At 52.6% G+C, this 13,279-nt stretch overlaps 1 protein-coding gene across 3 annotated transcripts in view; it reads right to left on the bottom strand.

The window, feature by feature from the left end:
* SULF2 (sulfatase 2) overlaps positions 1 to 13,279 on the bottom strand; it is a 99,723-nt gene that overhangs the window by 52,170 nt on the left and 34,274 nt on the right. For all 3 annotated transcript variants that reach the window (XM_045833149.1, XM_045833148.1, XM_045833150.1), the window contains exon 3: positions 6,056 to 6,295. In XM_045833149.1, the coding sequence (XP_045689105.1) occupies positions 6,056 to 6,295 (240 nt within the window). The remainder of the gene's footprint in view (positions 1 to 6,055; positions 6,296 to 13,279) is intronic.

The following is a 13,279-nucleotide window of genomic DNA, read 5'->3' as shown; positions in this document are numbered from 1 at the left end:
TCTACTTACAGAAGATTTTTCCAGTTCCAGTCTTCCGCCGTTCGCGCTGACGTTTGTATTCAAAACGGGACCGCATACACAAATCGCTGAGCACTGTCCCCGAGGTTGTGCCTTTAACCCTCCCTCAGGATTCATTTCTTTCTCCCACAGTAAAAGAATTTTTAGCTGGGCAAATGGCCACCCAGGAAAAAGGACTTCATTCCCAGGCTCCTTTGCGGTCATGTGTGCTCATCTGACTTACTTCCCATCGATGGGAAATAAGGAGAAATAGAGAAAAGTTGAGTCTCTGATCAATTTAGGAGCACCTGCCCTAACTGGGTGGCTCAGTGGATTGAGTGTCGGACTGCGAACCAAAGCTTCACTGGTTCGATTCCCAGTCAGAGCACATGCCTGGGTTGTGGGCCAGTCCCCGGTACGGGCAACAACTAACTGAAGTTTCTCACCCTCCCTTCCTCCCTTCCCTTCTCTAAAAGTAAACAAATAAAAAATTGAAAAAAACCTAAAAAAATTTAGGCGCACCTAAATATATAAAACAAATATTAATAGACCTAAAGGGAGAGACATACGATACAATAATACCCCACCTGCATCAATAGGTAGATCGTCTGGACAGAAAATCAATAAGGAAACATTAGCCTTAAGCAACACGTTAGAGCAGATGGGATTTAACAGATACGCGCTGCATTCATCACCCACACGCCACGGAACACACACTCCTCTCCAGTGCACATGGGACAGTCTCCAGGACAGAGCATATGTTAGGTTGCAAAATGAGTCTTAACAGATTCAAGAAAGCGGAAATCGTATCAAACACCTTTTCTGACCACCATGGTAGGACACTGGAAATCAATCACAAGAAAACTGGAATATTCAGGAGCACGTGGACACTGAACAACCCGGTACTGAACTAATCAGTAATAATAAAGGCATGTATGAAAAGCTCATCGTGAACATACCCCAACGGGAAAGCTTTTCCTTTAAGAACTGAAGTAAGACAAGGCAGCTCATGCTTACCACTTTTATTCAACGCTGTATTAAAAGTCCTAGCCAGGGCAATTAGGCAAGAAAACGAAATAAGAGGCATCCAAATCAAAAAGGAAGAAGTAAAACTTTTACTATTTGCAGATATAAGAATCTACACAGGAAACCTTAAAGAATTCAAGCTCTACCAAAAAACTATCAGAACTAATAAACAACTTGGGTAAGGCTGCAGGGTGTAATATCAAAAGGCAAAAGTCCACTGCGTTTCTATACACGAATAGCAGGTTATCAGGAAGAGAAATTAAGAAAGCAATCCCATTTACTACTGCATCAGAGAGAATAAAATACCTGGGAATGAATCTAACCAAGGAGAGGAAAGACCTCTGCTGGGAAAACTGGAAGACACTGATGAAAGAAACTGAAGGAGCTGAAAAGAAATGGCAAGTTGCTTTCAAGTGCTCATGGATTGGAAGAATTAGTATTGTAAAATGCCCACACTACCCAGAGGGATCACACAGATTCAGTGCAATCCCTATCAAAATTCCAAAGACATTTTTCACAGAAATAGAACAATCCTAAAATTCGTATGCAACCACAAAAAAACCTTGAATGGCCAAAGTGATCTTGAGAAAGAAGAACAAAGCTGGAAGCATCATGCTGCCTGATTTCAAACTATATCAGAAAGCTACAGTAATTGGCCCTGGCTGGCGTAGCTCAGTGGATTGAGTGCGGGCTGCGAACCAGGCATCGCAGGTTCGATTCCCAGTCAGGGCACATGCCTGGGTCGCAGGCCATGGCCCCCAGCAACCACACATTGATGTTTTTCTCTCTCTCTCTGTCTGTCTCTCTCTCTGTCTCTCCTTCCCTTCCCTCTCTAAAAATAAATAAATAAAATCTTTAAAAAATTGCTTCTAAAAAAAAGCTACAGTAATTGAAACAGTATGTTGTTGGCATAAAAACAGACACTTGGGTCAATGGAACAGAATAGAGAGACATGCATATACGGTCAATTCATTTACAACAAAGGAGCCGGGAATATATAATAGGGAAAGGACAGTCTTTTTAATAAATGGTGGTGGGAAAACTGGGCAGCCACGTGCAAAATAATGAGACCAGACCACTGTCTCACACCATATATAACTCGAAATGGACTAAAAACTTGAATGTAAGACCTGAAACCATGACTTGACATCAGCCTTCGCGATGATTTCTTTAGGGATCTCTCACCAGAAGGAAAGGCCGTAGAAGCAAAAACAAATGGAACTCCCTAAAGCTGAAAAGTTTCTGCACAGTAAAGCGAACCATCAACAAAATGAAAGGGCAGCCTGCTGAATGGGAGGAAAGATTTGCAAATCATATCTATGATAAGGGGTTAATTTCCAAAATATTTAAAGAACTCACACAGCTCAACAGCAAAAAAGCAAACATTCTGATTATAAAAATGAGCAGGGGATCTGAACAGACATTTTCCTGAAAAACAGCCACAGATGGCCAACAGGTGCACGAAGAGATGCTCAGTACCACTAATCATCAGGGACACGCAAAGCCACAGTGAGATGTCACCCTGCACCTGCTGAAACGGCCATCAACAGACAGGCAGTGACAAGCACTGTGGGGGCCCTTGTGCCCTGTGTACGGGACTATGCATTGGTGCAGCCACTACGGGAAGACAGAATCCTATGGAGCTTCTTCAAAAAATTAAAAATAGAACTACCGTGCGGTCCAGCAATTCCACTTCTGGGTAGTTCTCCGAAGAGAATGAAAACACAACCTGAAAAATATATATGCACCCCTGTGTTCACTGCAGCATGATTTACCCTAGATACGCGAACAACCAGTGTCCACCAGTGGATGAGAGGATAAAGACACACACACACACACACACACACACACACACACACACACACAGAGGAATAGTATTCAGCCCTAAAAAAGAGAAAACCTTGCCATTCAAGACAACGTGCATGGAACTTGAGGGCATTATGCTAAGTGAAATAAGTCACACAGGGAAAGACAATTACCATGGGATATCATTTATATGTAGAATCTAAAAAAAAATTAAGCTCACAGATGCAGAGAACAGACTGGTGGTCACCAAAGGCAGGGGTTTAGGGGTGGGCGAAGCGGGTGAAAGGGGCCCAAAGGTACAAGCGTGGGGATGTGAGGTACAGCGCAGTCACTGCGTTGATAATGCTGTTCTGCATGTTTGGAGACCGAGAGAGTACATCTGAACAGTTCTCGTCGCACACGGAACGGTCTGTAAATGCACCCGGTGAGAGATGCTAACTAGGCTCATCATGGGGATCATTTTGCAACATATACAAATGTTGAATCATTATGGTGTACACCTGAAACTGATATAATGTCAATGACACCTCAATAAAAAGACACTGGTTGAGTCTCTGATTGATTCATGAGTTTGAGGGGGGCAGCCCCCCTGCCCTGTCCCCCGCAAGCAGCGTGGACTTTTAACTGAGAGTAAGAAACGGTCGCCATCCTGGGAGTCTCGCACACAAGCTCAAGTCCAAGCCAACCAGCTGCTCTGCACAGGAATGCAGGGTTTCATGGGTCTGAAGACCCGGCGAGAACAGATAACCCTTGGTTTTGTGGGGGGACTAAAAAGTTATATTTTCTAATGTCACAAAAAAATAAATTAATTTAAGAGGGATTTTGAATTTATTATAGTTTTCTTGTCATTTTCCTCAATCAAATAGCCATGACCAATGTAACTAATATTAGGTAGTGGTAGCTTTAAAATGTTTTCACTTTAAGCAGCAACTTAATGTAAAACTCAAATATGAGCTTCCCAGCTGCCAGAGCAAAGAGGGAAAGTATACATGGTACATAGCTCTTGTTAATTAATGACTGGGAGCATACCAGTTCCGAGTAAGAACGTTTTTCAGGATCCTCAGTTCTGAGAGTCAGGTTGGAATGGAGTTCCTTATACAGAGGGGCCTTCTGGACATAACAAATAAAACTCTCAGTGACAGTTTTACAAAAAGCAAGTGTTCTGTGTACAGAAATTTACAGTCGACGTTAGGTTCCCAGTCTTCACTGAGGGTATGGTAATTAAGCGGAGTCTGATGAAAGCAGCTCTTTGGGGAAACAGCTTTTTGGTGACTTGCGTAAGTTTCAGGGTAAGAGATCAATTTTGAAGACTGTTCCTGAGAGACGGTTCCTTTCCTCGCACCAGCTGTAAGGTTCCGAAGCCTTGGGCTTCACCTTCCCCCCACGAACCCCTAGACACTGCGGGATATGTGTTTCCTTCCAATCTGATGGATGCCCATCCCTTTGAACCCCCCCCAGCCTCGTTTCCATTTTGAAGAAGCCACAAGCGCCTCATTTTAACGACTCTGGGTGAACCTGTTTTCTGGGGTGCCAGCGTCCTGGCTGTCAGGTGAGGGGGGCTGATGTGAACTCTTTTAGGGTCCTCACTGCTCTTTGGCATCCAAAGCTACAGGGTCCCACACAGGCCTTTGGGCCAGAGGTTGTAAAGGGGGCCCGTGAGCCACCCTCAGCTCGCAGACATGTTTTGTTTGGCCCACGGTTAACACTGACTTTTGCCAACATTTTTGAAATCAGTCGATTTCAGCAAAAAGCCTGGAGTAAGAAATATCTGAAGGCTGGCCACCCTCAGCACCCACGGCTCTAGTTACAGTCAGTCCTCACTCACCGTCATCGATAGTAGGGTCTGCAACCTGCAGGGAAGTAACGCATCGTGAAACCAGTCTTACCACAGGCTAATGGATAGAAGCAAGAGTTGAGTTCTTGCGGCCTCTGACCAACGTTATAACGACAGGACAGTGAACAAAGGGGTGTTTTTCGAGGACCTGCTGTACCTGGACTGGAGGGGCAGGTGCCCCTCGCAGTCGGCACCCTCTGGTCCGCTGCAGCCCGCCCTCTCCCCACCCCCGCCGCCTTCTGCATCTACATCCAGGTCCCCACGGCCCCCTGCATGGTGGCCCTTGGCGAGCTGTGGCCCATGACTCTCTACAGAGACCCAGGGCCAACACAGCCCCGTGTTTGGGATCGAGGCCTTCCTGGTGCTCTCTGTAGGACCCACTTTCTGGGCGGCACTGGCGGTGGAGTGAGTCGGCGAGAAGTCTCACCTCACCAGCTCGATCCCCTCCCCGTGCTCACAGCCGCGCCCTGTCACGGAGGGAAGCCGCACGGCTCCAGCTGTGGCCGGAGCTGAGAGAGGCACTGGTCCTTTCCTCGTGTCACGCGCCCCCCAAAGGTACCTGGTCACCGGGACACACTTCCTGGGGTTGCAACACCCAAGCCGCAGTATCTGATTTCACAACGGCCTCGGCTCCTTTGCCAAGGTGGGAGTGCTTATTTATTTTTAATTAAAGCAGACCAAATTAATTGAGCTTGGAGGATTGTGCAATGGTGTCGGAGGTGAGTGATTGTAATTGTGCCCTTGCTTCGGGCAACCAGCCTCGGAGCTGAGTCTTCAGAACCCACCCGAGTGCCTTTGCCAAGGCACACAGACCTGGCTCGCTCTCATCCTTGGTGCCACAACACTGGGTAGGCGGTGCAGACAGCCAAGTGTGGACACACAGTAGGCCGCCATGTCGACTTCTGGGCCATTCCACAGGGGCCACACAGTCCCCACCTACGCCCCCTCCACCTCCACAACTGTCTCCTCAGGGCTCCCCAGCCCCACGTTCTTCTGGAACCTCCTTCCATGCTAATGGTCTCGAGTCACTACACCATCCCCGACGGCTTCAACGACGTCACTCACGGAGAACCCAGACTCGTGCAGGGGGCTCCTGGCCTCTCTCTGCGCTGTATTTCATATTTAAAGTAAATTCCCTTTAATTTTTTTTAACTCGGATTCCTTTGAAAAGGCCGCTTTCTACTACGACTATAGGCAAATCAGTCCGTATTTCTCTAACGCATATAGAAATAAACGCGCAACTTTTGAGATTTAAAAAAGTTGTCGGCGCACTACCCGGAGTCATCGAGGGTGGCGCTGCGGGACCGGCGCAACACCGGGAGAGACACTAGTCCCCGGCCACCGCGGCCACTGCCGAGCGCCGTCCACCCGCGGCCGCGCGGCGTCCCTCACCTGTGCGGTAGCCGGTGCTGTTGAGGTACACGGCGAAGGTGCGGCTCTCGTGCTGCGCCTGCCAGGAGGGCGAGGAGCAGTTCTCGTTGTTGGTGTAGGTGTTGTGGTTGTGCACGTACTTCCCGGTGAGGATGGAGGACCGCGAGGGGCAGCACATGGGCGTGGTCACGAAGGCGTTGATGAAGTGCGCCCCGCCCTGCTCCATGATGCGCCGGGTCTTGTTCATCACCTGCATGGAACCTGCAAGGGGAGGCGGAGGTGAGAGGCCGGCAGGCGGGCCCCACCTCGTGCGCCGCGGTGGGCGCGGAACAATTAGGCACGGGCGTGGTGCTGAGTGGCTCTCAACCGCTGGCACCTGCATTCGTGGGGAGGGGGATACGTTTTAGAAATCTCCCGGGACAGATAGGGGGGTACAACCGGCCTTCACGGGCAGCGGCCAGCAAGGCACTGGGGCATGGGCCTTCACCGCCAGGGACCATCCTGGGCCCCCAGCTGCGCCTGGCAGTTGTGGGGTGGAGGCGAAATCCTGTTTGTAAGTTCTCTGAGCCTAGAATGGAACTCTGTTTTATAAACAGAAGATCTTTTTTTGAAGAATATTAATATACATGGATATAAATATAACTATATATACATATATATTTTGGAAGCAACTATTATGTAAACCAAGGGAAGATTACGCTTTCTTTCCTTTGGAACCTGCCCAAGACTTGTTCGCTGTTTTCAAAATCTGGTCACGCCAGCCCCCCGGCCCACTTTCTCTGTGACCCCTTCTCAGCCGAAATGCCCGCAGCAGCCACGCACTGCACTCGCCCCCGTCCCCATGCTCCTCTGGCTGGGGAGCCCCTCCCCACCTGCCCCCAGATCTAACTGGTCTGTTGATCTGCACCTCATCTAGCTGCCCTCTGGGGCAGAAACCAGGGATCTCCCCGGTTTCTGACTCCCCGGAGCTCCTGTTCCATGCACAGCACATGTCATTAGGGCGTAATTGCACACCACCATGTACGGCGGGTTCCTTCATGCCGGGTCTTGTTTCTCCAGGAGGCTGCAGCAGGGTCGGGCACGTGGGAAGGAGAGGACATGAACGTGAGTGGATGCCCCGCCATGGGCAGGTGCTTCCCACGCACGTCTATGCCCCATGAGGGCGGGGACTGCGCCCTGCTCACTGTTCGCCCTCACTGCCCCTGTGGACTGTGGCAGACGGCAGGGGCTCAGTCAGTGTGTGATGAGCGGATGCACTACGGCTGGCACCCAAACACGCAGTGATAATGGAAATGGTGGAATTTCCCTTCCTTCTGTGGCCATCCTCAGCTCTCCCCCCTTTCCCTGCAGTCCCTGCGGTCCACCCTCTGAGGGGACGTCTGTGTTCGAAGCCCTGACATCTGTGACGGTGACCTGGTTTGGAAAAAGAGTCTTGTGAATACACTGAAGAATCTTGGGGTGAGATCTCTGTAGGTTACCCAGATGGGCCCTAAATCCAGTGACAAGCGTCCTTCTAGGAGACAGAAGGAGGAGATGCGTGGACGCAGAGGGAACGGCTGTGTGAGGACGGAGGCAGAGATCAGAGGGACACAGCTACAGGCCAAGGAGCGTCTGCAGCCCCCAGAGGCGGAAGGAGCGGGAAGCAGCGGGAAGGATCCCCCCTCGAGCCTTCGGAGGAGCCGAAGCCCTGCCCACTCCCTCACGTTGCCCCTCTGTCCCCGGGGCTGTGAGACAGTCAGCTTCTGCTGTTTGAAGCCAGCTGTTTGTGGCGATTTGTTCGGACGGCCACGGGAAGCAACACGACTTCCACCAGGCACTGGAGGCTCTTGTTGGGGAGCGGCAGACCCCGACCCCGAGAGTCCCCTGGCAACCCGGGGACATCTGTCCCTGGGGCCCAAGAATGAACAGGAGGTTTACGTAGCTCTTTATCCTGTCTTTCTGCCAAACACAGAGGGGACAGAGCTGGAGGTTCCCCGAGGAAAACGCAGATCCCATCTCTTCATGCCTAAAACCACCCCGTCGCTCCCCACCGCACTCACAAAAAGCACCCAATCCCCCCCGTGGCCTGGAAGACTCTCCAAGACCTTCCCTTCCCTGTCAACCTCTTCCCGTGTTCCTTTGACCTCATCTCCTTGCTCAGTGGGCTTACACTGGCCTCCTTGTTTCTTAAATGCTCCGAGCTCACCCCTGCCCCAGGACCTTTGCACTTGCTATTGCGGCTGCCTGGGGCTCTTTCTGAGATTTCACTTTGGCTGGTTTGGCCCATCATTCCGATCTCGATAATGAGAGGTTACCATCTCACCATATGAAGGAACCCCCACCCTGCTTTCTTCCTTTCACACAAGTGTACGATTCTTCTTAGTATTTGTCTCCTTCTGAAATGGCCTTCTGGACTGGTTTGCTTGTTTAGGATCTGCCTCTCCTTCTGGTCTGAGAGTTCTAGGTGATCCTGTGTTGTCTATATCCCCACCCCCAGGAATATGTAATAGATGCTTTGTGAAAAGCCGCTGAGAGGCTGAAGAAAACAGAGCAAAGCCTTCCAAGCCCAGCACAGAGATGGTTTTATACGGGACACCCTCCTGGAGCCCGCTGTGTTTCCTGAGCCCCTTGGCCAAGGCTGCTCCTGGTGGGTGGAGGAAAGACCAGGCTCTGTGTTTGAACAGGAATTGTCAGGCTCTGGGACTGTGTGAACATTTGCACCAAGGTCAAAGGCCCTCATAAGAAGTCCCCAAGGGTCCCGGCTTTCCACCGGGTGTGGTCTCCCTCAGGGGGGGGATGCAGGTGATGGGTGTTTCAAGGCTTCCCTCAACCAGCAGGTGCTACCTCGCCAGGACCTGACGGAGCGTGGCACGGTCTCGGGGTCCCTGTCTCGGTCTGGCAGAGCCCTGGGGCCTCATCAGCCTCAGGTTGCTCCCGGGGACCTGGCCCCTGGGGACCCCAGGCAGGCTTCTGCTGGCCAATCAGTTCCTGCCACCACAAACGAGATATCAAGGTCAAGGTCGTGCCCTTGAGGTCTCACGCTTGAATGCCAGACGCATTCCCACCTTACGGTGTTTGCCTGAGTGGTACCCTCCACCAGGGGGGTTCTCTCTCCTGGCCACCTTCAGGTTAGTGGCCAAACGTCAGACATCTCAGCGACACCTTCCCTGGCTGGGCATTGAAACTGCCCCACCCCCCAGCCCTCCCCGCTCCCTTTCCTGCCTCGCTTCTCCCCAGGGCAGCTGCTGCCCTAAGGCCCCCAAGTCACTTCTAGTTCACTTGTTTGCTTGCTGCCTGTCGCTTCCCCTGGAACAGCTCCTCGAGGGCAGGGGTTTAGGCCTCCTTTGTTCACTTTCATATTCCCGAGCCTAGGACAGTGCCCAGCACATAGTGGGGGCTTAACAGAGATCTGCTAAAATAACAAAAAAATTATTATACTCTTTGGGTTTCCAAATAACTCAGGAGCCCGAGTTGGTTTGTGCCTGGATGCAGGCAGGTGTGTATGTGTGTTCTATGCAGTGGATTTTAAAAACCTGACTTTAAGTGGCACTAAACAGATTATGTGTTCTCTAGTTGGCCACACTCCCCAGCATTCCTTACAGTCTCACACCAACTTCGCGCATCCACATTACCTGACCGGTCCCTGAAGGCCTTGGTGTTGCAACTCCTCTCCTCAGCACCCTCCATGGCTCCCACTCACTCAAGAACGAAGTCCCTGTGGTGGTCCGCAGGCTCTGCGGGATCTGGCCCCAGCACCCGGCCCGTTCCGCAGCCGGGCTCACTCCCACCTCAGAGCCTCTGCCCACGCTGTGCCCCTTCCCCAGGACTCCTTCCCCCAGCCCCCACGGCCTGGGCTCTCAACCCCCTCTTCATCTTCACTCCCAAGTTCTCTCCTCAGCGAGGCCTTCCCTGCCCACCACACCCACAATTTTACTCCCCTGTCCCGCCCGGGTAATTCATACCCTCTTCCTCGTTTTACACGCTCAGCTCTGACGCATCACCTCACGCACAATGCCCGTGTGCATTTTTACTTATCGCTCTTGCTTGTCATCCTGCCACCACCCCAGATGTCGGGCACACAAGAGCTGCCATTACCGACTGTGCCTCGCAGCTCCGCCCTGCAACAGTGCCTGGCATACAGTAGGTGCTCAATAAACACTCTGGGAAGAAATGAATCCAGGGCAGTCCAGGCAGAATCAACCCTCTGGTTGCTCTTCGCAAACGATGGAGACAGAGGAGGCAATGAGATCACCGCTCCTCTCGGTCTGCAGCGGCTGCAGAAAGGACAAAGGCGGCCACCCACCCACCCCGCCCGCTCCTCCTCCTGGACAGCAGGGAGGCCGCCACCTGGTGAATATTCACCGGCAGTCAGCAGCCCCGAATGCTGCGTTGGCAAAAAGCACACAGCCTGCCGAACTGTTCCTTATGTGTAACCTGTACAAAACTGGGGTCTCCAGGTGCTCACAGCTCCATCCCATAATTTCAGAGGAAGCGAGCGATCGGCTGCCCTTGACTGGCCGTCGCCGGTGCGTGCCTGCTCAGTGCACCCCCCCCCCCCCAGAAGCAGCCAGCGGAGGGAGAGCAGTGTCAGCCCACCATGAAAGCACAATCCCACCACGCCGTGAGGGAGATGACAGCGGCATCTGTGCGTATGCACCGCTGCATGTTAAGCTGCCCCTTGGGGACAGTGACCTGCTTTATTAAAACTGCCACAGCGACGAGGCTCTGGAAAGCCACATCTGGAACTCGAACACGTGAGAGCGAACCTGCTGGCCCGGCACAGCCTGAGTGCAGACAGCCGGCTCTGGTGGGAGGGAGCGACCTGAAAGCCAGGCCCACACAGAAATAAAGAGGCCGGGTTCTGCTCTTCTCAACAGAGCCGAGCCGGCCAACCAAAACTCCCCTCGTCCAACATAAACCTGGGACGGGCAGACGAAAACAGACGTGGTTTTTTCCGTGATCAAACCTTCCCGCCTCGCTGGGCCAGGGGTGCAGTCACGCCGACACCGCTCTGTGGCTCTAACAGGCCTGGGGAGCCCCACCCGCACCCCGTCACTGGCACTTAAGTTTCAGTGGCCAAACCGGTCACCTGCCAGGAACGTGGCGTTTCCCCCATGACACCCATTTGCCTTCCCCTCTACTTTGTGATTACCTTTTAGGGGCCTCTCTGCGCACCGCCTGTGCTATTATTTATTTGATATTTTGCTGTAAAGGACTTTAAAAAATAAACCTGAATCTCAACCTAAGTAGCTATGTGAAATTCTGGATGTGGTGGGCTAATGGTGTATTTTTGGACGTATACCAAAGTGCGTTTGCAAGGAGTAAAATCGGCGTTTGTTGCCCTGTCACCTGATCTCGTGAATTTCCTGGGCGTTTCAGGAGACGCCAAGTTCACTTGCTCGTCTGAAGGTCTGGGTCAGAGCAATCGCTGCCCACGGGGACTCAGCAGGTGCTGGGGGCTTTCACGATGCAACATGTGACCTAATTTTTGTCACTGCTGGGACTTAGGGGGCTCATATCCTCTTTCTGCCCTAAAAACCTGCGTCAGCCGGGAGCGGGTGCCCCCTTGCAGCCTTCCCAGACGGACTCCTATGGCCCCCAACCGTGATGGCCCCGGGGCTCTGGTTTGGCTGAGTAACCAAGGAGATGGTGCCTTCCGCTGTTTGTTCTCTTAAAATTACATGCAAATAATCGGAGTCTGAGATGCCAGGCCCTCTGTGGGAAAGGAGTGAGGGTGGGAGATGCAGAAAAAATAAAATCCGGGATCTTGACTTAAACCCGTGGCCAAGCACAGCTGCCTCTCACCTGGACGGAGGCAGAACCCTGACTGGGAAATAAACAGGTGAGGCTTTTCGCTCAACGCCTGGCATACAGGAGGCACTTCACGCATGCCAGCTTTTAAAGTTTTTAATTACCGGGGCCCCCGATTACAGTGTGACGCACACTCACACACCAAGTGTGCCTCTGGACAGAAGCTAGTCTGCACAGGTGTTTGATTTTTAGATCTGCTTGGAAGTGTTCAAAGATCTGAATTAATTGCTAACTTTGTATTTTTAATGGGGAGATTTCACGTCAACTCAGCTTTCAGGCTTTGCTTGAAACATCACGAAGACCTGGCCTCGATGGGCCAGCGGGCGAGCATAAGCACAGGCTGGCTGCAGAAAGGCCCCACCCGGTTCTCCTTGGCCCCCACCGTGCCCCCTTCCCTCGTTTGCAACACCAGCCTGGCCCTGCAGGTGCGGAGTTTGCAATCCTTAGCAGATTCTAGTCCAGCTGAAAGGCCCAGCTAAGTGAACCCACTACATAACACTCGCTGTGGCCCGGGGACCCACACAGACATGCTTTAAGAGGAGGAGGGAGGAGAGAGGCTGCGTGTCTGGGCAAAGGCTGGAACTGAACCTTGACCTGGACAGGTGGGGGGCGGAGGTCCCTGAGTGCAGGTCACAGGAGGGAAAGTACCTGTGTCCCATACCGTCTTCCAGCTACTGGTGTCCACCCTCCAGGCTGGAATGCACGGGCAGCCCTCTCTTGGTCCCCGAATGCCCTGGGAATGCCCACCACGTCACTGGGCCACACTGTGAGTGGCCTGTCCCTGGGACACCTCTTTCACGGCTGTCACACCCCAGCAGAAGAGCTCTGTCCCTAGCAGGAGGGTGAGAGGAAGGCCTGGGGGACAAACAGCAGCACCCGGAGGCCACCTCTGGGCCGAAGGACGCCCCTGTTCCCCTTGCGTTGTCTGTTGGCAGCTCAGTTCAGGATAGCGACACCGGACTCCAGGGACCTGCTTCCCCAACGAGACCTCCTCGCAGCGGGGGCCGAGGGTGGGGACGGGGGGACCGTTCCTGATTCCTGACTTTCCAAAACTGAGTCAAACGTGATTTCCGTTTTCAGCTGTGAGAAGCCACGGCTCGAAAACGGTTCCTGAACCCGAATGGATCAAGCAGCTGTCGAAGAGGCAGTATTGGAATTTCATTAACGAACACCGGGCTGTCAGATTGCGAAGTTAATTTCTCCTCCTCTGCCTTCTGCTGGCTCTGGCAGCAGAAGCTCCAGGGAGAAAATTCTGTTACGGCCTTTCTCCCTGGAGGGGAGGCAGCAGAGGGACCCGGCAGAGGGCGGGTCACCCTGCTAATCAACGGCACCGGGCGATCACCGGTCATTTCCTCTCTGAGAAGCTCCACCCGGAAACGCTCCTTTCCCTTGTAATTCTCCAGCACGCTTCCTCCGGCGGAGGCTGTTTGTCCCGCCAGCGTGTTCGGCCTACTG

This window comes from Phyllostomus hastatus, unplaced genomic scaffold (assembly GCF_019186645.2).
Source record: "Phyllostomus hastatus isolate PE091 unplaced genomic scaffold, TTU_PhHast_1.1 phas_contig_17, whole genome shotgun sequence".
Lineage (NCBI taxonomy): Eukaryota > Metazoa > Chordata > Mammalia > Chiroptera > Phyllostomidae > Phyllostomus > Phyllostomus hastatus.
Note: the sequence above shows the minus strand (reverse complement) of the source record. Positions and strands in the feature narration are given on the sequence as shown.